At 45.5% G+C, this 25,004-nt stretch overlaps 1 protein-coding gene across 1 annotated transcript; it reads right to left on the bottom strand.

Moving 5' to 3' along the window:
- Positions 1-196: 196 nt before the first annotated feature.
- Positions 197-24,841, bottom strand: ANKRD16 (ankyrin repeat domain 16). Its single transcript, XM_075552428.1, has 7 exons — positions 23,292-24,841; positions 17,518-17,738; positions 13,935-13,977; positions 9,246-9,354; positions 6,684-6,845; positions 2,747-2,825; positions 197-682 (listed from the first exon to the last, which is right to left on the bottom strand). The coding sequence occupies exons 1-7, from the start codon at positions 23,657-23,659 to the stop codon at positions 525-527; spliced, it is 1,140 nt and encodes a 379-aa protein (XP_075408543.1). The 5' UTR covers positions 23,660-24,841; the 3' UTR covers positions 197-524.
- Between the last annotated feature and the right edge of the window lie 163 nt (positions 24,842-25,004).

Here is a 25,004-nt window from a genome sequence, read left to right as displayed (position 1 = left end):
TTCAGTTGTGCAAGAGGTTGCTATGGGTTGGCACCAGCTTGGCAGCACCTAACAACAACAATAACAACTATGGGTTCTGGTTTACGTGGCCAGTAACTCGTATGATTGTTATTGCTCTTCATACGATATTTATTGTAAGACCTGTCATACACATAGAATGTATGGATACAAGTAGAGGTTAGGGTTACATGCTCCTTTAAGGATTTCAGAGATTGACTAAGTCAACTGTATCTATTTACATATAAATTTATATTTGCACATAAAACATATGAAATACAGACTATGGGAAGATGATGCTCCTGCTTAGGATTTCACAACAGGTCGCCCATATCGCTAGGGATCTGGTCTCCTGATCCCAAGTCCTCAGAGCAGACCTCTTAGTAATCTGGGGAAGTGTCACCTGACGGGGCGCGCACTGGAGGAGGGAAGGCGAAGGATGAACCGGAAGACACTGGGCATGTAGGAGGCAGGACAGATTTATTTATATTTTCCATGAAGTTTATTGCCTTCTTTTGAAAACATTCTTATGTCGGTCCTGTTTGGTCAAAACACTGAAGGATGTCTGCTCTCTGGGTGAATTGCTGAGCCAGGGTGCCTGTGATGTCCGGTGAATCCTTTAGTCCAGATTGCAGGAGGAACACAATGCAAGGCAAGTGCTGGCCTGCACAGGCCAGATGCAGAGCTGAGAGAAGACAATGCACATGCACTGAGAGCAGGCTCCCTCCCGCAGGATGGACCTTGAGAGAGACTGATTACTCTTTATAAAGATATTGTTTCTTTTGACTCTACAGCTTTTGTATTTCCATAGTTCATCCCCGTACCTTTGCCTACACGGGACCAAAAATATAATTTGGCTTTTTAACCGGCTTGGTTTGAGAATGTGTTTAAAGGTCATGAAACAAAGTGGGAGGAACTTTAGGAAACTGGTCTGAAATAACAAAGCAAATGAACGAGAACCAGGACACGGCTTTTCCTCCTGCTCACTCCTGTGTGTGATTAAAATGTCTCGTTGTGTTTTCTCAGAGTTTTGTGAATTCTCTTTGTGGGTAACAAATATGATCCCCGTGAATATTGATGATGTGACAGCAAGGAAAACGTCAGCCCAACCTTCCCAATCGGTGTGTGGAAATTAGTGCTGAGTATTTCTGGACACTGAGGCGATCCCTGGACCAGAGTCTAGGATCAGGTCTCGTGTCCCTTCCTGGAGTTCAGAGCTGCCCTTGGCAGCTCTAAGTGAGGAATTAATGATCTGTGAGCCTCTGAAGCATCAGAAAGGCCACTTGTAAAATGGCCACTGGCTCAAAGAGGTTTTTCTTATTCCTAGAGGCTTTATTCTAAACTCTAGGTCTAAGAAATTAATTCTGAGTCCTCAATTACGATGCTGGGAGAGTGGAGGGTGAGTGGGTTGGAAAGGGGGAACTGGTTACAAGGATCCACATGTGACCTCTTCCCTGGGAGATGGACGGCAGAGAAGCGGGGAAGGGAGACTCCGGATAGGGCAAGCTATGACAAAATAACGAGGTATAAATTACCAAGGGCACATGAGGGAGGGGGGAATGGGGAGGGAGGGGAAAAAAAAAGAGGACCTGATGCAAGGGGCTTAAGTGGAGAGCAAATGCCTTGAGAATGATTAGGGCAGGGAATGTATGGATGTGCTTTATACAATTGACGTATGTATATGTATGGATTGTGGTAAGAGTTGTATGAGTCCCTAATAAAATGTAAAAAAAGAAAAAAAAAGTAAATAAAAGGTAACTTTTGTGGTTATATGACATTTAAGGGCATTTGTACTTTCAGGCATTACAGTGCCTCCTGCCATTTTAGATGTTTAGGCCACATGTATAAGAAGCAAAATGATATGCCAAGGTTTGAAGCCATGTCTGGGAATAATATTATAGACTGAATTCTACTATATAACAGGTAGATCTGGGAGGTACCAGTTTAAGTGTGCGAGCATACTCGCATAGTATGCCCTTTATTTCCCCCGGCCCCCTTCCAAAATGGGATAAGCTATTTTAGTATTAAGATATTTGCATGGGCTCAACCAGAAGTCTGAGGTTGTTTTTTGTTTAAGTTAAATTAGAAACAGTATTACAATTAAAAAAAAATTATACGAAAAAAGTTGTACAAGCCCCCAATAAAATTATTTAAAACAATAAATAAAATATTGCATGGAAGAATATTATACGGACCATAGTTTCTAAATAGATGCCTAAGTGGACAACGTGTGTTGGATCAATCTATAAAGTACCCAGATAGCTGGTACCTCCTGGGTCAACAGCGAAAATGCTCACATATCTGTGACAGATACAGTATCTTTTGATATAAGATGAGAATAAAGACCGTCAGAATCCAAGGAGAAATGAGGAGTAACCATCATTCATAAAAAGCTCGAACGCACGGCCATGGAGTGGATGCTGACGGAGGGGAGTCCCACAGGACAATGCCGAACTGCCCCTGTGAGAGTCCGAGATGGCAGCTATTTATGGGAGCAGAAAGCCATGTTTCTCCTGTGGAGCAGCTGGTGGTTTCCAACTGCTCACCTTATGGATGACAGCCCAGTGCTCCTTAGTCATCATTATTGAGATGGTGATAGCAATAGGTCTGTCGCCTTGGAAACAGAGGGAATGTTGCTGAACTACTAGAAGAAGAAAATTAAAGCCAAGGCTTTTGATAGACAAGTCCATGTGCTGTTGGTATTTAATGTACTAATAGTCCTCAAGGCAGAGGCAGAAATAAGTCTCACCTGATCGATGCCTTTTGTCCTTAGAGTTGATATCAGCGCCCAAAGATAAGAGAGTCTCAACTGTGCTTGTATGTCCTTCCTGAGTGTCGGAAATACATTTGTCATTGCTGTGATGCGGACAAGAGCGAATTTAAAACACAAAATCGAACACATATTCACACACACACACACACACACACACATACACACCGATTGATTCTTACTCATAGCAACCCTATAGGACAGAACAGAACGGCCCTGAGGTCTCCAGAATGGAACTTTTGTTGGGAATAGAAAGCCTCGTCTTTCTCCCTTGGAGTGGCTGGCAAATGCATACGAAGTACTTCAAAAAACGGAAGTTTCGTATCTCAAGGAAACGGACTATATCAATCTCAAATTCCATCACATCATTAAATAAAGATTTGGGGGACTTACTTAGGAAACTACAGATGATCCGTTTGTAAGGCAAACTACTGACCAGTCCAGTTAAGTCTCCATCATTATAAGGCACATATATCTTGTGATATATGCAGAACACACAATTCCAAAATTCCCTAGGAGTACCTTTATATTCTTTGCTCAACCTTTTTTTTTTTAAAGTCATTTTACTGGGGGCTCACACAACTCTTATCACAAACCATACATCCTTCTGTTGTGTCAAGCACATTTGTGTATTTGTTGCCATCATCATTCTCAAAACATTCGCCTTCTTCTTGAGCCCTAGGTATCAGCTCCTCATTTTTCCCCTCCCTCCCCACACCCCTCCCTCATGAACCATTGATAATTTCTAAATTATTATTGGCTTGTCATGTCTTACACTGTCCATCTCCCTTCATCCACTTTTCTGTTGTCCATCCCTTATGGATGAGGTTATATGTAGATCCTTGTAATCGGTTCCCCCTTTCTACCCCACTTTCCCTCCACTCTCCTGGTATCACCACTCTCACCACTGGTCCTGAAGGGATCATCTGTCCTGGATTCCCTGTGTCTCCAGTTCCTTTCTGTACCAGTGTACATCCTCTGGTCTAGCCAGATTTGTATAGTAGAATTGGGATCATGATAGCAGGGTGGGGGTGGGTGGGTGGAGAAAGCTTTAAAGAACTAGAAGAAAGTTGCATGTTTCATTGTTGCTACACTGCACTCTGACTGGCTCATCTTCTGTCGGTGACCCTTCCGTAAGGGAATGTCCAGTTGCCTACAGATGGGTTTTGGGTTCCCACTCCGCACTCCCCCTCATTCACAATGATATGAATTTTTGTTCTTTGATGCCTGATACCTGATCTCATGGACACCTTCTGATCACACAGGCTGGTGTGCTTCTTCCATGTGGGCTTTGTTGCTTCTCACCTAGATGACCGCTTGTTTATCTTCAAGCCTTTAAGACCCCAGACACTATATATTTTCATAGCCAGGCACCATCAGCTTTCTTCACCACATTTGCTTATGTACCCGTTTTGTCTTTAGCGATTGTGTCGGGAAGGTGAGCATCATAGAATGCCAGTTTAATAGAACAAAGTATTCTTGCATTGAGGGGGTACTTGAGTGGAGGCCCAATGTCCATCTGCTACCTTAATATTAAACCTATAAATATATGCACATAGATCTATTTCCCCATCCTCATATATAAATATATTTACATATGTACATGCTTTTATTTAGACCTTTATAAATGCCCTTTGCCTCTTTCCTCTATAAATGCCCTTTATAATGCTCTTTATAAATGCCTCTTTCCTCTATAAATGCCTCTATAAATGCCTTTCCTTTATAAATGCCCTAACTCTTTCCTCTATTTCCTTTGACTTTCCTGTGTCCCATTATCATGCTTAGCCTTCATTTGGGTTTCAGTAATTCCTCTTGGTTACATTACCCTTGATCATACCCTCCTCACCACCGATTTGGATCACTTGTTGTTCCCTTGTCCCTGGGTTTGTTAATACCACTTTCTTTCCCCCACCTCCTCCTCCCCCATGTCCCCCCAGAACCATCGGTCCCATTGTTTTCTCCTCCAGATTGTTTTCCCATCTATCTTATTTAGATAGCCTGCAGAGATAATAATATGCACAAAAACAAAACAGTTTGCTCAAACTTTTAAGAAAGAGGTGAAGTTGAAAAATGATGGCAATTTCTCATAAGTGGCATTCTTATTATAGCTAGCGTTATCATTTATGAGTAATGTTTAACTCTTACTTAGCAAGTTAGTTCACTAGCATGTAGTGTAACTAAAATCAAGGTTACAGGATCAGTCTTTCTGTGGTTTCCTCCATGTGACCACAGATCAGTCTGAAGCCCATCTTATAAACCTATACATTTGCTCATAAGGGGGAAAATAAGGATAGTGTTATTAATCAGAAAAAGTTATTCTGTTTCTAGAAAAACAAAAGCAGATAAACAATACGTAACATAAAAAGATAAGCCACAAAAATGTGTAACATTTAAAACAGGAGGTTGCAGAGAGCTGCCTTTCTAGTGAAAAAAAAATTTCATTTAAAGAAAGATATTTTAAAGGAATCCTGGTAGGGCAGTAGGTTCAATGCTGGGCTGCTAGCCACAAGGTTGGCAGTTCAAACCTGCCAGTAGTTTTGCAGGAGAAACATGAGGCTTTCTGCACCAGTAAAGACTTGTAGTCTCAGAAACCCTAAGGAACAGTTGTACTATATCCCATAGGGTCACCATCAGTTGGAATTGACTCGATAGTAGGGAGTCTGGTTTAAATTAGTATACATCAGAGAACCCAATAAGTGTAATTCTCCTGCCCTGGTAAAAGAGATCCTAGCAAAAATCCTCATAACTGGACCAGTTGGTAACATCATGATAACCAGAGAAGAGACTGAAGTTGTCAAGGATTTCATCTTGCTTGGATCCATTGTCAAGGCTCATAGAAACAGTAGTCAGGAGATCAAACAATGCACTCCATTGGGAAAGTCTGCTGCACAAGACTTTAAAGTTTTGAAAAGCAGGGATGTTATTTTGAAGACCAAGGTGTGGCTGACCAAAGTATTTTCAATTGCCTCGTGCACGTGAAAGTTGGACATTGAATAAGAAAGACTGAGGAAATAGCGATGCATTGGAACTTTGGTGCCGAAGAAGGATATTGAATGTGCCGTGGACTGCCAAAAGAGCTAAATCTGTCTTGGAAGAAGTACAGCCAGAATGTGCCTTCGAGGCAAGGATGGTGAGACTTCATCTCACTTACTTTGGATATGTTACCGGGAGAGAACAGTCCCTAGAGAAAGGCATCGTGCTTGGTAAAGTAGAGGGACAGCAAATAGAGGACAGTCCTCGACCCTGGATTGGCACAGTGGCTGCTACATAAGAACAACTGTGAAGCTTTCTCCCGTGTTTTGTTCTGTCCCACAGAGGGTTGCTATGCGTCACAACCGACGACAACCACTTTTAGAAAGCAGCAGGGCAAAGATAGCTAAGTATTTCATAACATGGATCCTTATGGTTTCGAATAACATTATTCCTGAAGCAAAGAAACAAAAAGCAGATGTAGAGGAACATACATCTTGGAAATTGTGAAATCAAGATCCCCCCTTCCTCCAATGTTCCCCAGTAAACAAATAAGGTCAGTGTTTTATTTAAAGGGTTTCAGGGCCTCGGAATCCTGGCTATTTCTGCAGTGTATTAAGGACAATTTCGACACCAAACCAGAAACAAACTCTACTGCTGTGGAGTAAATTCTGACTTCATAGCCACCCTGTAGGGCAGAGCAGAACTGCCTCTGTGGGTTTCCAAGAAGTCAACTCTTCATGGGAGCAGAAAGCCTCATCTTTCTCCCATGGACTGGCGGGCAGATTCCAACAGCTTACCTTGGGGTAAGCAGCCTGAGGAGTACTCCACTACCCCACCACAACACCATCTTTCTTGAACAGAGGTGGAGTTGGGGAAACCAGAGCTACAGAGAACCCATCTCTAAGTCTTAGGCGGCAGAGACGCAGTTATAAAATAAGCAAACCTTAGCTGCACAGTGAAGAGCTGTGAGGTGGGTTGATGTCGCTCTCGTGTCTACATCAACGCCAAGATCAGAGACCAAGAATCGGATGGCTTCATGCTGCCCAGTGACCGCTGCCCTGTGCAGAGCCTGGGCGCCTAGAGCATCCTGGGCTGAAACGCAAGCCTGGAGAGTGAGGAGTGGTTGGAAAGAAAGATCGTAAAAATCTGGGTCCACAAACCTTTGCACATTTTGGCAAAACCTTTGTTATCTAAGTACTTTTTCTTGGTAAAGGATCCATAGCTTTTGTCAGATTTTTTATTATTAATCATTTTATTGAGAGCTCTTACAGATATTATATCATTCCTTAATTCAATTAGATCAAGCATAATTGCACAATTGTTACCACAATCAGTTTCCAAATATTTTCTTTCTTCTTGAACAATTTGACATCAGCTCCCCTTTACCGCACCCCCATGCTATCCCCCAGGAACCCTTATTATTCATTTTTAATTATTTGTGTGGATTTTTAGGCCTTATTTTACCCCATTCAATATATCCATTCACCTACAATTCTGTCATTCGCTCCCCTTGAGTGGTGTGGTAGTCACCTAATCTGGTGTCAATTTAAGGATTAAAAGTGTAAGGGCGGAGTCTAGGCTGTCCATCTGGAGATAGCCAATGAGACTTCTGTGGGGCATGGCCTTCTCCGGAGAATTCTGGGTAATCTGGAACTTCCTCCTTGGAGGTGGAAGACACTTCTCTCTCTCTCTGAAACTCCCTGGGAGACATTGCAGAAGACAAGCCACGTGGACACAACCAGACCTCTGAAGCCAAAGAAGCCACAGAGAGACCCCTACCAGCACTGAGATGTTTCCAATGACACTGGACCCAAAGAGTTTCTGAGAAGCCACAGAGAGACCCCTGCCAGTGCTGAGATATTTCCAATGACACTGGACCCAAAGACTTTCTACCCACTGGCTTGTGATTGTCCTGCATTTGGCTTCATTGCATGTGTTTCATGAGGCTGAAGAGGACTTTACAGATTGATATGGGACACATGGACTAATATTGGACTTTTGGACTTGATCTGGACTGGGCTGGGATGTTTTCTCCATGTTCAATTGCTCTTGAATATAAACTTCCTTCTTATACACATATGTGTGTGTCCATGGATTTGCTTCTCTAGTCTACCCAGACAAACACAAGTGGGGTCATATAGTCATCCTTACCATCAGCTCCCCCTTCTCCCTTTTCCTCTTCCCCTTCCCATATCCTCCAGTCAGATTTTAAAGGATTTTCTTACACTGCCCCCTCACCTCTAAACGGCTAAGATGTACTAGCCTTGACTGTGTGCTAAAAAGACAAAGGGCAGTCAGCAGGGACAACTTATGACAACCATAAAACAGCTACTCCAAACCATACCCAGCTCACTGCCATCGCGCCGATTCTGACTCAACGCCACCCTATAGAACAGGGTTTCCAAGACGTTAACTCTTTACAAAAGTAGAAAGCCTCATTTTCCTCCCAAGGTGTGGGTGGTGGTTTTGAACTGCTGACCTTGAGGTTAGCAGCCTAACTTGTAACCACTATGCCACCCGTGGTCCCTCGAAACAACCACTATATAGGGAATATTTACTTTGTTTACTGCTTTATGTGCATTAAATTATTTAATCCTTATCGTGGAATCCCCGAGGAACTGTGGTGGTGGCTGTAAGCCAGGGGCTGGGCTGCTAATATCAAAGTTGACAGTTCAAACCCACCTGCTGCTCCTAGAGAGAAAGATGAGGCTGTCTGCTCCCGTAAAGTTTTACCGTCTTAGAAACCCTATAGAGGGTCGCTGTGAGTTAGAATCAACTCAGTAGCAATGGGTTTTTTAAGGTATAGTGGAGTCCCTGAATGGTGCAAATGGCTAATGCATCTAGGTGCTAACTGACAGGTTGAAAGTTCAAGTCCATCCAGAGGCACTTCAGAAGCTGGAGCGATCTGCTCTTTAAAAGACCGTCCATTGCAACCCTATGGAGAACAGTACTACTCTGACACACATGGGGTCACCATTGATCATATATACGTTTCCCTCCCATTATTTTGGCTCGCACTCTCCACCCCCCAGCCCCCACCCTTCCTGCTCCCACCAAAGCCTTTCCTGCACGTCAGAGGCCACGTCGCTTTCTTCATTCAAGTTGCCAATCAGGAGCACGCACATTAAAGCTCTCCCAATCCTGGTCACAAGCCCCTCCCCCGAGAGCACATCTGTCTGTGATTTCTTTGTCTCCCAGGGACCATTCGCTTCCTGTCCTCGAGGTAGCCCGGCAGCTGCACTTTTGGCTCAGTTCTCACTCCATCAACCTCGCGTCGGAATTGACTTCATGGCAACTGGCAAACAATTCGTATAATAACCCCCTGAAGACATCATTTATCTTCATTGTAGAGATAGGAACCCCCCACGCTTGGCGTGATCAAGGCGTGCGTAGCAGGAATTGGCAGAGGTGAGCTTTAACCGCAGGATCTGAATGACTCACTATGCTTTCTGCTTCTCCTACGCTATAGCACTTACAGGCGCGACCGAAGGAATAAGATTGATACCTTATGACTTTCAAGGAGCAGCCTCGCTACGTTGATGTGGCCACACTGAATTGCATCCATAAAGGGCGTGACGCCACACTTGTCTCTGCAGTCCGGTTCATACTGGCACCTGGAGCCCAAACCCCAAAACAACAGAGCTGAACAGTCACCACTTCAAGCCCGTGGACACTTGCTCACCGGCAAGTAAGTGGATTACGAGTTTTACAAATGATCTGCGGAAACAGGAGCCCTCTCCCTCCCCCATCTCAGTGTCGGAGCTTAACCCTGTCTCTCCAGGCGTATATTTCCCCAGGAAAACCTGCTCTTCGTTCAACCTTCTCTATGTCATAAAAAAAAAAAAAATAAGAAAAGAAAAAAAAAGAATTAAATCAAAAAGAATTAATTATATTTTAGGTAGAAGTTTACGTTGAAATTTCTATACAACTTGTATGGCAATGGTTATATCTTTTTAAATGATATGCCGACATTCTCTTAATTTTTTTCTTTCAATTCCATTGCCATTCATCTAGCTTCCCTGCCCCTCTTTAGCTTCTTGCGTTCTGGATAAGTGATGACTGTTTGCTCTCATATTTATACAAATGATTCGTTTAAGGCCATGTTTCCCAAAGTTGGCATTCCCCCACCCCCCTCCAGTGGGGGCTGGCATTGCTGGCATGGCCTCAAGGGGCTGCAAAAGCAGATACCTACACTTTATCCCGGGTACTTGCCTCAGGGGCAGCAAGCATTTTTTTCTTCTTTTCTTTTCTATACAGGGGCTGGTAGGCCAAATAAGACACCCTATGGGTTTCTAAGACTAATGGTTTACAGGAGTAGAAAACCCCGCCTTTCTCCTGTGGACCTGCTGGTCCACAGTCTAGTTTGCTAACATAGTAATGAGATGAATTTTTCTTCATTGGTATATCCAGTTTTGTTAGTGCCATTTATTACAGAGGTTGTTTCTCCCTCATGGAATGATCTTGGAGCCCTTGTCAAAGATCCGCTAGATGGGTTCACTTCTGGATTCGGAATTCTCTTTCATTAGTCTGCATGTCTGTCATTGGTACTAGTAGGCTGTTTTGACTAACATGGATAGATAGTGTTTTGAGACGGGGAAATTAGAGACTTTCTACTTTGTTGTTCTCTAATATTGCTTGTGCTATTCCGGGCCTCCTGTCTTTCCGTATAGAAGACTAATTTTTCCATTTCATTAAAGAATGCTATTGGGATATGTATCAGGATTAGATTATATCTACAGATCATTTTTGGTAGTATTGACATTTTCACAATGTTAGGCCCTCGAATCTATGAACATGAAATGTTTTCCCGTTTATGTAAATGCCTTCTAGTTCTTTCCAGTATAAATCTACAGATGTCAGTTTAGAGAGATAATGTGTCCTTTCAAATCTCACTTGGTTCCCTTGTGATGTCACCCACCTCATTTTGTTTATTTGGATTTTTTCCCCTGTATATTTTGCCATGGCCTGTCAGTTTAGCTGACCTCTCAAAGACTCGGCTTCTAATATTGTTGTGTTTTCTAGTTTTTCTTACTTTTTTGACTTTTATTATTTTGTTTTTACTTTCCCCCCTGGTAACTGTGGACTTCTTTGGCAGCTTCCGGGAGCCGTAGTGGCGCAGTGGGTTATGTGTTGAGTTGCTAACCACAAGATAAGCAGTTCGACCCCCCATAGATGCTCCATGGGGAAGAGATGAGGTTCCCTGCTCCTGTAAAGATGTGTAGCCTTAGAAGCCCAAAGAGGCGGCTCCAATGTGTCCTATAGGGTCTGAGTCACATGGACTCAATGGCATGGATTTAGAGGGTGGATTTTTTTCAAGTTTTAGGGTTCAGGTATTGATTTATCCCTTTCTGATATGGATACTTATTGCTCTAAAATTTTCTCTGATCATTGGTTTTACTGTGTCCCAAGGGTGATGGTATATTGTGTTTTTATTGTTGGTAGATTCTAGGAATTTAAAATGTTTCATTTTGAATTTCCTCTATTACCCAATATTTTTAGTAAGGTGTCATTCAGTTTCTATACACTTATTTTTCCATATTCTTTAAAAATGTTTTCCCATATTCTTTCTATTACTGATTTCTAGCTTTATAGCATTATTAACATTAAAAACTTTTTTTTTTGCTTTATAGCATTCAGCTCAGAGAAGGTATTTGTATTACTGTGATTTTTTAAAAATATATTGAGGCTTGCCTTGTGGCCTCCGTGGTCTATTATGGAGAATTTTCCATCTATCTCATTTATCAAATGACACATTCATGTCCCCAGTTTCACATGCCAGAGCCTTGAGGCCAGTCTTGCTACTATTCTTCCCATAATCAATCTAGTCCCCAAATCTACATACAAAATCTTTTAAACACCTGTATCCTAAAAGAAAATAAACAGCAAGGACAACCAAAAAAATCCCTGCATCCTTCTCTTCAGCTCCACTTTCACCCATTTACAACAAGTAAACAGCGACATCAATAAGCAACAGCCTCCTGTTTGTTTGTTTCACCTGGATAATCTTTGTCTGGATAATTTCACCTGGATAATGTTTGTCTGGATCATCTTCTCCACAGTAGAGAGAGTAATCTTTTCACGTGTAATTTTTTTTCACAGTGTAATTTGAATGAGGTCATTCTCTTGCTGAAAACTTTTGCCTGCTTCTCGCTGCACAAAGGGCAAAAGCTAAAATCTGTGACGTGATCTGCAAGGCATGGAATTCGATGAGCTGTTTCCCTCTCTAAACTCCTTTCACATAGCTTCCCTTTGCCTTGAGCCTCACCAGCTCCAGCTTCTTGAGCCTCCAGCTGCCAAGTTCACTGGCTTTGAACTTGCTAATCTCCTCTGCCTGGGAACTCATTCCTCCAGTTGTCACTTGACTATAACTCGAACTCATCTTTCAGGCCTTACCTTGAATGACTTTCAAAAGGACTTTCACAAAGACCTTGCCTCGCTCCCCAGTCTAAATCAGGACCTTTGCGTTCTCAAAGTATTTGTACTTTTCCTTTGTCACATCACTACCAGCTGTAATTAATAGATTGATTTGGGGAATATGTGTCTATACTTATCTTCCATACTAGTCTATAGACTCCATTAGGGAAAGGGCTGTTTGTTGTGTTGATTATTTAGGACCTAACACATAGGAGGTTCTCAAAAAAGGTTTCAGGAATGAATGAATGAATGAATGCATGTTTTTAGATCTGCAGACAATCAGGTGCATGCTAACGCACCGCAGGAAAAGCCTACCCATCAGCAATGCTTCTCCGGCACTGGGTTAGGCTCTCTTCTCACTAGATGTCTCATCCATTTCTATGGCTTCAAGCAACATCTTGATGGGCATGGGTCCCACAGTCGTGTCTCAGACCATGTTATTGTCAGTTACTCACATCGACTCCGCCTCATGCATGGATGGAACGGTGCCCATAGGAGTTTCAGGCTGGGACCAGTCAGAAGCGTTCACTAGACCTGCCTTCCAAGGTTCCACTGGGAGGCTTTGAACCACCGTCCCTTTGAGGCACAGTCAAGTGCTTAAACCTTGCACTATCCCGGGGCTCCATCTCAGCCCATCCTTCCCCTTTTGGCATCAGATCTCGGTGTCCAACTGCCTACTTGACGTCATTACTTGGATGTGCCATGGACACATGAGAGTTAACATTTCCAAGAATATATCATCGTCTTCCGCCAAACCTGCTCCTCCTCCCGTTTGCACCCTGCACCTTAGGACACGGCACCAGTAGCACACACCAGTTGTAGAAGTTGACACCTGAAAGTCATCCTGGACGTCTCTTTCTCCACCCCCTTCATCAAGTGAGTCACCTAGCCCTCCTGATTCTTTATCTTCAAATTGGCCCACTTCTCTTTTTACCCACATTCCCCTTCTCAGCCCAGCTGCCCTTACCACTCCCCTGCTTCCCTGCAGTGGCCTTTCACAGCTCCCACCCTTGTTCAATCTGTTCTCTCTTTTGCACCCAGAGGCGCTTTGAAAAATGCAAATTTATTATTACACGCCGGCTCCACGCCCTCCAGTGGCATCTTGCATTGCTTAGCCTAGCATCTAGATTCCTTCAGCCGTCCAGAGTCCTACAGGGTGTAAACTAGGCCCTCTTCTACAGCCTCACCTCACGCCTCTCTCCCTTCCACTGCTGATTCTCAAGCACATACTGTGCTTCATTTAGTTTCTCCGATGACCTACTGGTTTCCCTGGCTTAGAGCATTTACAGATGCTGAAATATTCCCGGGCCCCTCATCTTCAGCTACCGACTTTCTATTCCTCTTTCAGGTAATAGCTTAAATATTAATGATATTCTATCCTCTGAGGCCAAGTTGGGTCCCCTTGGCTCCAACAGGTCTCATGCGATTCCTTGGAGCACTCACCAGACGGATAAGACCTGTGTCATGACAGTGTCTGCGAGGGTAGAAACCATGGATGCCACATTTCTATTGTAGCACCGAGTCTGGTACAATGCTTAGTTCATAGTTAGCACTGAATGAATGTATGCATACTTGCTTAATTAACCAATAAATGGATGATTTTGACATTCACTCCCCGCTATGTTTATTACTTTATATTCCCTGAGCTTCGTTCCTTGTTCTTTTGGAAGTTCTGGTGTTTTTCTTAACAATCTGAGTTCTTTATATATTAACTCTGGGTCATATTTAGTAAAGTGTCCCCCCCCCCAATTTGCTGTGTGTCTGTTTTGTTTTGTCTTACCTCTTAAGAAGCACCTTCACAGCTTCTAAGCATCCATGCATTGCTGGGAGAAGAGAGTTGAGAATTAGAGATTTTTAGCACAAACATAGATGTTCTCTTCCCCTGGGTCCCTACTCTTTTGGCTAGGGTTTATAGGAGAGAGTAATTAAATTAAACACATCGTACTGCCCTTAAAAAAAAACATCCAGGTGGATAAAGAATAGTTTTGATTTTACATGTACATAGCCAACATTGGATTATTTTATTTTTGAGAACAGTCCCCTGGCCAGTGTTCTTTTAAACAGTTTATGGGGAAATTAAGCGAGCATGTACAGAACAGGCCATCAGTTTTACATTCAGTAGTTCATACACATTTTGTTTCCACTCATCCATTTCAAACCCCTCAAAGTACTTAGCCCACTTCCTGTGTCTCCCCTTTGCATCTCTCCCCTTTCCTCGCCCTCGGTGCTGGGCCCTTGGGCAGATGCAGCTCGTTTGATCTTCAATGGTTGATTACACTCATGTGGGGGGGAGAAAAGTTCCAGACATGGAGGGTGATGAAAGAGACAGAGTCTTGGTGACTCACCAGGCAATGTCTCACCAGTCAACCTGCTCCCTTTTACTACTTTGGGTTTTGCTCCTCGTCTTCTCCAGAAAGGTCCTATCCAGGACCTTCCAATGTTATTCTTTTCAAAGTGGTGGATAGTAATAGCCAGGCACTATCTGGTTCTAGTCACAGGTCATGTAAGCTGATGCTTTACAGTCTATTCCTATATTGGGCTAAATGCTTCCATCTGGCTTTTGATTTTTTTTCTTCTTTGCTTCAGACAAGGAAAGACCCATAGTTGTACCTCACTAGTTTTTGAGACCCCAGGCATTGCTTACTGATGAGGCAATAAGCAGGACATAGAACATTGTCTTTTGTGTAATGCCATTGACTTTGGTGTCTCCTAAGAATATGGTCCCAATCCCCTAGGTCCTTGGCATATTTTCATTCCTAAATGTCTTCCCTCCCCCCCATTTTATGCTGGAAATAAATCCTAAGACCAGTCAGTTTTTGCCCAGGAAATGCAAAACAGTTTAATAGTAGTCCAGAAAAAAATAATCTGCACTTTAATACTCTTAAAAAAAAACTGAACTCAGATAAAAACGTATTTTCATTATCTGTGCCCCACTATTTTGTGTGAATAATTTTGCTTTTTTAAAATTAAAAATGATCTAGAAATAAAGGATTCAGAGTTAAGGAAAACTACTTCGAACAGTGAAAACGGAACTCCCAGTTTGAGATTATCACTTGCTGTTGATTCTGACGCATAGCAGCCCTACACGACAGACAGAAACGACCCCACGGGACTCCAGGGCTGCTGTCTTTATGACAGATCATGACATCTTTCTCCTCTGCATGTCTGTTAGGTTCAATCCACTGCTGAGGACTTAACCACCCTACCACCAGGGTTCCTTTGGTACAGATGCTGTAAGCAGAGGCTTTATGCTCCCATAAAGACTGACAGCTTCAGAAGCTCACAGGGCAGTTCTATTCTGTTCAACAGGGTCACTGTGAGTTGGAACTGACTTGGTGGAGTGAGTGAGTGGTATTGATTTACAAGGAGCCCTGTTGTGGCTGCTAATTGAAAGGTCAGCAGTTCAAACCCACTGGCTGCTCCAAGGGAGAAAGAAGGGGCTTTCTTTTTTTTTCATTCTCTTTCTTTTAATTATTGGAATTATAAGACTGAGATTTTGGTTTTTTTATTAATCATTTTATTGGGGGGCTCTTACAAATCTTATGACAATCTGTCATTCAATTGTATTAAGCACATTTGTACATACGTTGCCATCAACATTTCCAAAACACTTTCTTTTTATTTGAGCCTTGTTATCAGCTTTTTTTTGCCCTTCCTTCTCCACCTTTACGATTCTTTTTTACCAATTACATATTATTATTGTTATTTCGTGTCTTACACTGTCTGTTGTCTCCCTTCACCCACATTTCTGTTATCTGTCTCACTGTGGGGTGGGCTATATATCCAACCTTGTGATGGGTTCACTCTTTCCCTTCTCCCCTCACCTCCCTACCCTCATGATAGTGCTACTTCCACTACTGTGCCTGAGGGGTTTATCTGTCCTGAATTCCCTGTGGTAAGAGTTCTTATCTGTACCAATGTGTGCACTGTGGTGTGGCTGGATTTATAAGGTAGAACTGTGCCATGGAAGTCGGGGGGGGGAGCATTCAGGAACTAGAGGAATGATGTGTGTTTCGTCGGTGCTGTACTGCACCCTGGTTGAATCGTCCCTTCCTGGCAACCCTTGTATGGGGGATGTCAATTGTCTACAGATGGGGTTTGGGTCTCAACTTCAACCCACCTCTTTCATATCAATACAATTGCTTGTTTTCGATTTATTTTTATTTTATTGGGAGCTCTTACAGTTCTTATCACAATCCATACACATATCCCAATTCTACCTTACAAATCTAGCTAGACCAGAACATGTACATGGGTACAGATAAGAGCTTACAACACAGGGAACCAGGACAGATAAACCCCTCAGGACCAATAAGTAGAGAAGCGATACTAGGAGGGTAAAGTGGGTGGGTGGGGGGGAGTATGGGGGAACAGATCACAATGATCTACTTACAACCTCCTCCCATGGGGGAAAACGACAGAAAAGTGGGTGAAGGGAGACAGCAGTTGGTGCAAGACATGAAAAAAAAATCATCAAGGGAGGGTGGGGGAGGGAGGGGAAAAAAAGAGAAGCTGATACCAAGGGTTCAAGTAGAAAGAAAATGTTTTGGGAAAGATGATGGCAACTTATGCACAGACGTGTTTGACCCAATGGAGATATGTTTGGACCTTCGCATACCTGATCCTGTCGACACCTCATGATCACACAGGCCGGTGTGCTTCTTCCATGTGGGTTTACTTACTTCCCTGCTAGAGGGCTGCTTGTTGACCTTCAGCCGATTTCTACTTGCATGAAGATTTACGGTCTTGGAACTCCAAAGGAGCAGTTCTCCTCTGCCTTATAGGGCCACCGTGTGTTAGGGCTGGCTTGATGGCAGTGGGTTTCCTGCTGCATTCATTTACAGGTTGAGTTCTGGGGAAGGCCTTGCTGGGGATATAACGGAGTGTCCTTCCCCCCTAGCCTTAGCAGTCATACTGTGATGATGAGGATGCAGCAGATACCAATGGCCAGGCGTTTTGCACTAACCATGTGCCAAGCGTTCCGCTAATACCACGGGCATCAGTCCGATCATGAGTTTGCTGATGAGCTCACTTGCTCAAGAGAGAGACTGAATTCCTTGCCTAAACTCGAGGACTCAGTGAGGGACAGAACTAGCTTCTCATCCAAGTAGGGAAACTAAGGTAACTGTAGTAGAAGAGTTAATTCACACAAGAAAGAAACAGTGCGCAGAGTGCCACATTACATTAACTTTAGGAACACTCCTTGTGTGTTCAAATGTCACGAAACAGCTCTGAGTCCCTGCCCTTTATTGTCCTAAATAAAGGGGCAGGGGGCGGGGAGTCCCCCAAATAGTGACTTGACCTCGCAGGGGGAAACATGGCGCAGGTGTGGGCCTGCGTCCCTGCAGAGCTGGGGGCCATACCTGCCGTGTGCAGCGGAGTTCGTCGGATTTTGCTCTCCGTCTTCCAGGCAGTTGGGGAAACAGAGAGCAAGTACTGCAGGATCAAAGGGTCTCCTTCCCGGCTGGCAATGTGGAAGCTGTTCCAGCCGTCTTTGTTCTTCAGGAGTGGATTGGCGCCACGTTCCACGAGGTCCTGGATCACCCCGAGCTTCTTTCTTGTGCACGCCATCATTAGAGGGGTCCTGAAGGCAACCCAAAGAAGCTGTCAGGTGAGCGGACGCAGGGAGGGGCGCTCGGACAGGTGGAGGGAGCAGCCACGTGTTTAGAAAAATGCACAGATTTGGCACGAAGAACACTTAAAGGAAACAGGCGTGGAAGCATGAAAACCGCTCCAGCAATGGATCTGCCTGCTCTGAGGAGCCTGGGGGGAATAACCAAGTGACTGTCATATATGTGTACCCATGGGAGCGGAGTACTTAAGAGGCAACACTGCTTCTGAAGGAGGTCACGGTAGAGCACCGAGTTGGAGAGAGAACTAAGAAAGCAACAGGTACTTAGCCCTGAATGGTATTTGCATGAGGCACTCTGCTGAATTTTCCTATTCACCTCAATCAATATCCATTTATTAATTCAATTGGACTGAAGAGTTATCACCGAGCATTTGAGCCCCCTCATGTTCCCGGCAGCATTATTGACAATAGCAACAGGATGGAAAGAAACTATGTGTCCATCCACGGGTGAAAGGAGAGACACAATGTGGGACACACACGCAGCAGAAGACAATGGAATGATAGAGAATGATGATGGGGCCGCAAAACATCCTAAAACCTGGATGAATCTAGAGGATGCTATGCTGAGGGAAGTCAATCAATCACAAAGGTCAACCCATGTATGCTAGCATTTTACAGAACGTCAAGGACAAGTTTACACACAGAAAGCAACATTCCTTGATGGCTACCAAGGGTGGGAGGGGGAGGTAGGGAGACTCACTCACTAGGTTTTCAAAAAAGAACCAAACTCCCTGGCACTGAGTCAATTCTGACTTGTATCGAGCCTGCGTAGGACTGCTCCACACGGTTTCCAAGACTGTCAATCTTGACGGGAGTAGATAGCCTTCGCTGATGTATTAATTTTCTATAATTTATCTCTAGGTTCTAATAGCCACTGTGATGGATGGGTACACAGAACTCACAGATAAGACTCGTGATTAAGGGACCTATTAGGAAAGTTAAAAAGTTGTAATGCCCGTGAGGAATGCTCAGAGTTTATCAACACATGTTACAAAGCCCTGTCATGCTTGCTCACAAATGCCCCATGGGCACGTCACTCTGCTATAAGCCTCCACCCGAAGGCATTTGGCTCAAGCTCGTGGGCCAGCAGACCCAGCGTCCTGAATTCAGTGCCCAGAGGCACCCACTCAATAGCCGGCCTCCTGCACAGAAGCACTCAGCTTGATTTGCTCTGGGAGCTGGGAGTCCACCACTCGGCTCCACGCTCTGGCTCCTGGATCTGCTGCTGCTCCTCTGATGTTATCGCTGCCTCCTGGATCCAGCAGGTTCACTGTGCAGGATCCTCAGCTCCAGAGGGTGCACTCTACCGGTAATGAGATCCCTCTTACTGCTCTTACTGGTAATGAGATCCCTCGTCCTGCTTCTTAGATGGCTCGTTTTATAAAACAGCGGGGTGGCCTTCCTGGGTCTCTTGTTCACAATTCCTCCCAGGTGAACCCCATCAATATCTTCCCCACCTTTTTAGCAGACCCAGGCAGGGAAAGGTCATTGGGTGGGAGTCAGAGACGTTGGCTAGAAGTGCCACTTTAACTGATTCACTACTCCTGCAGCCACTTCTGTCCGTCCTTCTTTCCTGCCTTCTGAGTGTTATTCCTGCACACGTGTCCTTGTCACCTCGGCTGACAGATTGTTTCAAGCAGGTGTACCTCCTTGGTATGACTGTTCACCCTCCAGGCCTATTGTTTGTTTGGTTAATGTGGAGCCAGCCCACAACAGAGACGGTCCTATGGAGCAGTTATGACATTGAAGGGAAAGAATAGAGACAGAGAAAGACTATAGGGTGCTCACTTCTTCTATGAAGCCAGGAGTGAGGGAGAGAGAGAGAGAGAGAGAGAGAGAGAGAGAGAGAGAGAGAGAGAGAGAGAGAGAGAGAAAGAGAGAGAGAGAGAGAAATATGTATTCTCCAACAGGTATATATCATTTTGGAGCTAGCAAACCTTATCAATCGCAGTCAATCACATACATAACATGGTGGGCAGTGTCCTACCCTAGACGGCTCTGGGCTCATTGGGGGAGAAGCCTAATGCAAGCACTGGAGGCAGGTAGAGGGGAGTCAGAGTAGGGAGAACAATAGCAGCATGTCTGCTCTTACATACAGGTGGCCTCTGACTGCATAAAGATCAGCTATGTGTATGTAATAGGTACCATTAAAGTACTACTATTATGGGGGGGCTATTGTGAGGAATGCTTTTTAATTAGGAGATTATGACTGGGATTAATCTCCAACTCACAAATGTGAAGCCTTCCCTCCTCCAGAATCCCGGCCTTCTAGGGTTCTTAATTATGAGAATAGACAATTTGTCCCCATCTACCCTCCTCCCAGTCCTGTTTCCCACTGGCTGAAAGTTGAGCACTGGGGATGAGTTTCGTTCCAGGCTTGAAGGACTGTATTCTCAGGGGCTTCACCAGTTTCCTTCCGACCAGTAAGCTCCTAGTGTTTCATAAGATATTGAATGCTGCCGTACATTTTCCTCCCATGCTATCCAGGACCCCCTATTATTAACCTTTTCAGAGGGCTCAGCAATGGGAGCTGGGCACTATCTCCTTTTGATCTCAGGGTCCTTCCACCATTGTTTCCATGCATCTTTGACTTTCTTCACCCCTCTTTGCTCTTGATGAGAAGAGGCCAACACTTGCACCTGAGGTGGCCACTTACAAGCTTTTAAGACCCCAGTCACTACTTATCAAAGTGGAGAACAGAATACTTCTCTCTGTGCCAATTGACGTTTAAGTCCCGCCAACTACATATGGTCTTTGAACTGCCAAATCATTAGGTTGGCCCAAGCTCACTGTCATCAACTTACCCATAAGGTAGAGTCAAACTGCCCCGTGTTTCTGAGGTTGCGAATGTTTACAGGAGCACAAAGTCTCATCTTTCTCCTGTGGTGCAGTTGGTGGGTTTGAACCACCTACCTTGTGATTAGTAGCCTAACACATAACCCACTACATTACCAGAACTCCAATAGTTGAGTGCAAAAACCATTTGCACCAGGGAGAAAACAAGATATACGAGGGCTGGAATCCTCGGGAAGGGCTTCACAGAGAGAGTGAATCTTGAATAAGGAAAGATTATTGGCAAAACTGAAGAAGGTACTTAATAAAAACAGGAATATGGGATAAGCAAAATGTATCACTATGACAATATCCCCAGACAAATGAATATTGTCCTTTTAATGAATTTCTTATTCAAAATAGAACTATTTTGAGGCGTGCCGTGCTATGTATTGCTTGACATGGCTCTTCTTGCCAGAGTCTTCGTAACTTCCACCATGTGATTACGTAGGGCTATGTACACAGGAGGTGCTTGTGGCTCACCCAAGGGCTTGGAGAGCTTGCTAATAATATGAAATGAGGTGCATGGCAACCTGGTAGGTTGGGGCCATGCAAATGAGGTGTACGGCAGCCTAATGTGGCGATCAGCCAATTTTGCCATCCTGCTAGATTTAAAGTGAGGCATCTTGGAAGCAGAGGGGGAGAGCTTACAACTATTAAGAAACCAGAGACGGGAGTGGAGTGTGACCCCAGATCCCGGCATGGAATCTCCTAATTCCAGAAAACAGAGTTCAATGACCTCAAAGATAGCAGGAGACGGAACGGGTGGCAGAGAAGCAGCAGCAGTGGCAGTACCACCAAGAGGTTGGTTGCCAGGAGGTGGTACCGTGGACTCACTGGCCCAGACAGAGAGGGAGCTGAGTGTCTTCAGGCAAAAGGTTGGCTAGTGGAGGAGGGGTGAGTACTCTGACCAAACTAAAAGAGCTTTTCACCACTTGCCAGAGCAGGGCAGGGGCCATGCTGACACTCTCCTAACTGAAGAACTGTTATTTCGAGCATAGCGGATCCTGAATTGTAACCTGTTAACTTCCACAATACCCCAGAATCATGAGTCTTGCCTGGAAGTTCTTTGTGGCCACTGCAGAGAGGTAGGGAGTGCCATGGGAGGAATGGTTGGTATCAGACTTGGTGACGGTTGGAGGGTGGAGGCATTCTGACCTCAGTTTCATAGGAATTGGTCTTGAGTTGATGCTGATAGTGATGGACACGCCCTCCCCCCCCCCACACACACACCGTGAAATCAGAGGAGGTCAGTGACTCCACCCCACACCATTTCTTCATGAGATAGTGTGTTTCTCGGCACTGCCTTTCAAGAAATTTACCGGCAGCACAAGAAAATCCATTTTTATGTTTCATTGCAGTTATTTTCTATGGCCCAAATGGTAATTCTGAAAACAGAAATACATCGAGTCCCCTACCCCAGTGGGCAAGATGTACTTTATGTAACTGCCTGGCTGCCTGCAGTGTTTTTTGTTTGTATCAGGTCAGGAATACTTGTAGCAGGAACACAGTTGTGTTATGGACCTCAAGGTGCTTAAAGCCTAAGGAGCCTGACAGCACTAAAAATGACGTCCATCTAGCGAGCACCTTGCAGTTGGTTTTTGGTGCTGGTGCATTGGAGCATCTTGTTTGGTGGTGGAAGTTATGCACAAATGTTTCTTTGAGGACTATGGTGAGCCCGCGCTAAACCATGGCATTTCCAATCACTTCATCTGCTTGCAAACGCTGGACAAGGAATAAGGAAGATTGAAGACCAGATGATGCCTTTGCATTATGGTGTTGGCCAAGAAGATTAACTATTCCATGGGCTGCCAATTCTCTTGTAGAAAGACGACCAGAATGCTCCTTAGAAATGAGGAAGGTGAGACCTTGTCTCAATGTATCCCGAGCGCGTGATCAGGAGACGCCAGTCCCTGGAAGAGCTCATGCTGGCAAAGTAGACGATGAGTGAAAAAGAGAAAGAGCCTTCCCAAGATGCGTCGACACATTGGCTGTAACACTGGATTGAACTATAACAATGGTGAGGATGGTCCAGGCCCAGGCAGTGTTCCTGGAATTCATATACTATGTAGCACACAGAATCCATCATTTGATATGTCTATCTGCCATGTTCTCTGCTATATGAAAAGAAATGGTTGCCCAGAACAAACAGTTAACAACACAGGAACAGAAATAACGTCAGTTGCCATGTGGTAATGTCACCATAGGGCAAGATGATCAATTCTGCCACTGAACAAGTCTGAGGTGAGAGCTAGGAGCCAAGGAAAGCTATGGTGTAGAAAACAAGGGGCCCTAGTGGCACAGTGGTTATGGGTTGGGCTGCTAACCCCAAGGTCAGCGGTTTGAAACCATTAAGCACTCCAAAGAGCTGCAGTCTTGGAAACTCACTGGAACAGTTCTGCCCTATCTTGCACCCTACCCTATAGGGTCGCTGAGTTAGAATTGATTAGATGCCAGACCCCTGATAGCGTTGAGGCCAGGTGCTCTAGAGGGGAAAGGCGAGTCTGTCTGCTCCCTTAAAGAGTACTCTCAGGAACTCTATTAGGGCAGCAATAAGCGGGAATAAATTTGATGACAGTGGGTTGTTGGTTCATGGTGTGGAAGGGGATGGGATACGAGTACCTGAAAATCTATGGTTTTATGAAGGGCCTTTCTGGAAAGCACACCACCTACCAGTCCGCTTTCTTCAGGCAGTCGACAGCTGCTCCCCTGCCCAACAGATAGCGCACACAGTCCCGATGGCCCTGGGAGGCAGCTTCGTGCAGAGGTCGCTTGTAGTCTCGGTTGGTGGCCTCGATGTCCATCTCCCAGACCTCAACCAGATAGGTCAGGATGTCCAGATGCCCAGAGCGGGCAGCGCAGTGCAGAAGGGTGTCCCCGGCTGGCCCCAGGCACCGCACAGCTGGACCGCCCATCCTCTGCAGCTCCTCCTGCAGGGGACGCAGCTGCCCTTCCAGCACCAGCCTGCAGAGTTGCCTAGGGCCCTGCTCTGGTCTCTGGGCTGCAGCTGTAGCCTCCTGGCGACTCCGGGGCGTGGCCATGGCAACACCAGGGTGGGAGTGGGGGTTGGGGCATACAGCGACCACACTTCTGCTTCCCGATCGGAGCGAGGGTGGCCGCTGGAGACTGGATTCTCTCACCTGCTCCAAGCCTCTGCAAACGGAGCTAGTGGGAGGCGAGCGGAGTAAGGGTTATAAGCCGCGGGTATTATTACAGCTGAGACACGGCTGAAGTCTCCGCTTCTTGCAAACACACTCATTCGCAAGCCTGGCTTCCGCTTCCTGCACGTGATTTCTTCTCCGACACAACCGAGGACTCCCCCTGGAGCCTCGCCAGGTGCTGCCCTGCCCGCGGGCTGCTGTCCGGATTCTGTGCCCCAGAGAGTAGCCAGGCCCCACGGGAGGGACCCCTCTCTCCACTTGACCCGTCTTCTGCCTCAAGTGATGGAGGAAAACGCTGTTTGCTAACACGGGAGGCTCCTTCCAAGGGATGAGATCGGGTGTGCTAAAAATGCGTTGTGAATTGCTGGTCCAATATATCAACTGCACGTACATCTACAGTGAATATTTATACAGAATCGCGCTAACGGAGTGGGTGTAAGACAATGAGGGGCGTGTACTCCGGTGTCTGATGTCCTTAAGTCGGATTCTTTTGGGTTAAACACACCAGATAACAGCGGTGCGGGCTAGACAAGGAAGAAATAGAATCGTCGGACATCTGGGAGGGTGGTGGGCACCCCCACCCCTCGGGGCCCTGCACGCTGCAGCAGCAGCTGGGTGCCAAGCAAACACTGATCAGAGGACTCAAACTCTCCGTCATCCAGCGACCCCGTTTTAAACGGCTCACGGCTTTCAATGTGCCCACGTCCACCTGCTTTCATCCTGAAAACCGCTACGATGGAGAGGGTTATTGCGATTCTGTTTGCAGAAAAGTCGGGATCCAGAGGCGAGGGGCTCGTGCAAGCCTCAGAGACTATAATTTAGTGTTCCCTCCGCCCACGCCCCTCCTGCAAAGCCCACGACTGCTCCTTCCTGTGCCAATTGTCTGCGCAGACATCGGTGCAAGGAAAGAAAGAAAGGGGCCGCGGCAGGTCCCCGTCACCTCCAGTGCGCCACCCCAGGGAGCGCACTTAGCAGCCCGAAGCGGTCGGGGTCCCCTCTCAATTACAGGGTGGCGCTTGCGCGCACTTGCGTGCATTTCCCGGCACCGTGAACCCCCCCCATTCCGGGCCGCAGCCCCTCCGCGGGGACCCAAGGAGCTCAAAGGAACTCTGGGAAAGTTTCTCCTCGCCTCCTCCGCCACTGGGAGAGCCCGAACGGGGCGTGGTCTGCCAGTGGGTGGCCGCGCCCCCTCCTGGCTGGCTCCCGATTGGCCGCCCGAGCCGTC

The sequence above is a fragment of the Tenrec ecaudatus genome, chromosome 6, assembly GCF_050624435.1.
Source record: "Tenrec ecaudatus isolate mTenEca1 chromosome 6, mTenEca1.hap1, whole genome shotgun sequence".
NCBI classification, from domain to species: Eukaryota; Metazoa; Chordata; class Mammalia; order Afrosoricida; family Tenrecidae; genus Tenrec; species Tenrec ecaudatus.
This window is presented reverse-complemented; position numbering and strand designations above follow the sequence as displayed.

Bases quoted from the DNA above. Each gene is read 5' to 3' on its own strand.
- ANKRD16 (XM_075552428.1), bottom strand. From the start codon at position 23,659: ATGGCCACGCCCCGGAGTCGCCAGGAGGCTACAGCTGCAGCCCAGAGA. The intron at 6,846-9,245 runs GTATCAATCTTA...CTCACTCTCCAG, and splicing joins TGCTCCTTGAAAGTCATAAG to GCTTGCGTTTCAGCCCAGGA. The intron at 2,826-6,683 runs GTTTGCTTATTT...TCCGACACTCAG, and splicing joins CTCTTCACTGTGCAGCTAAG to GAAGGACATACAAGCACAGT.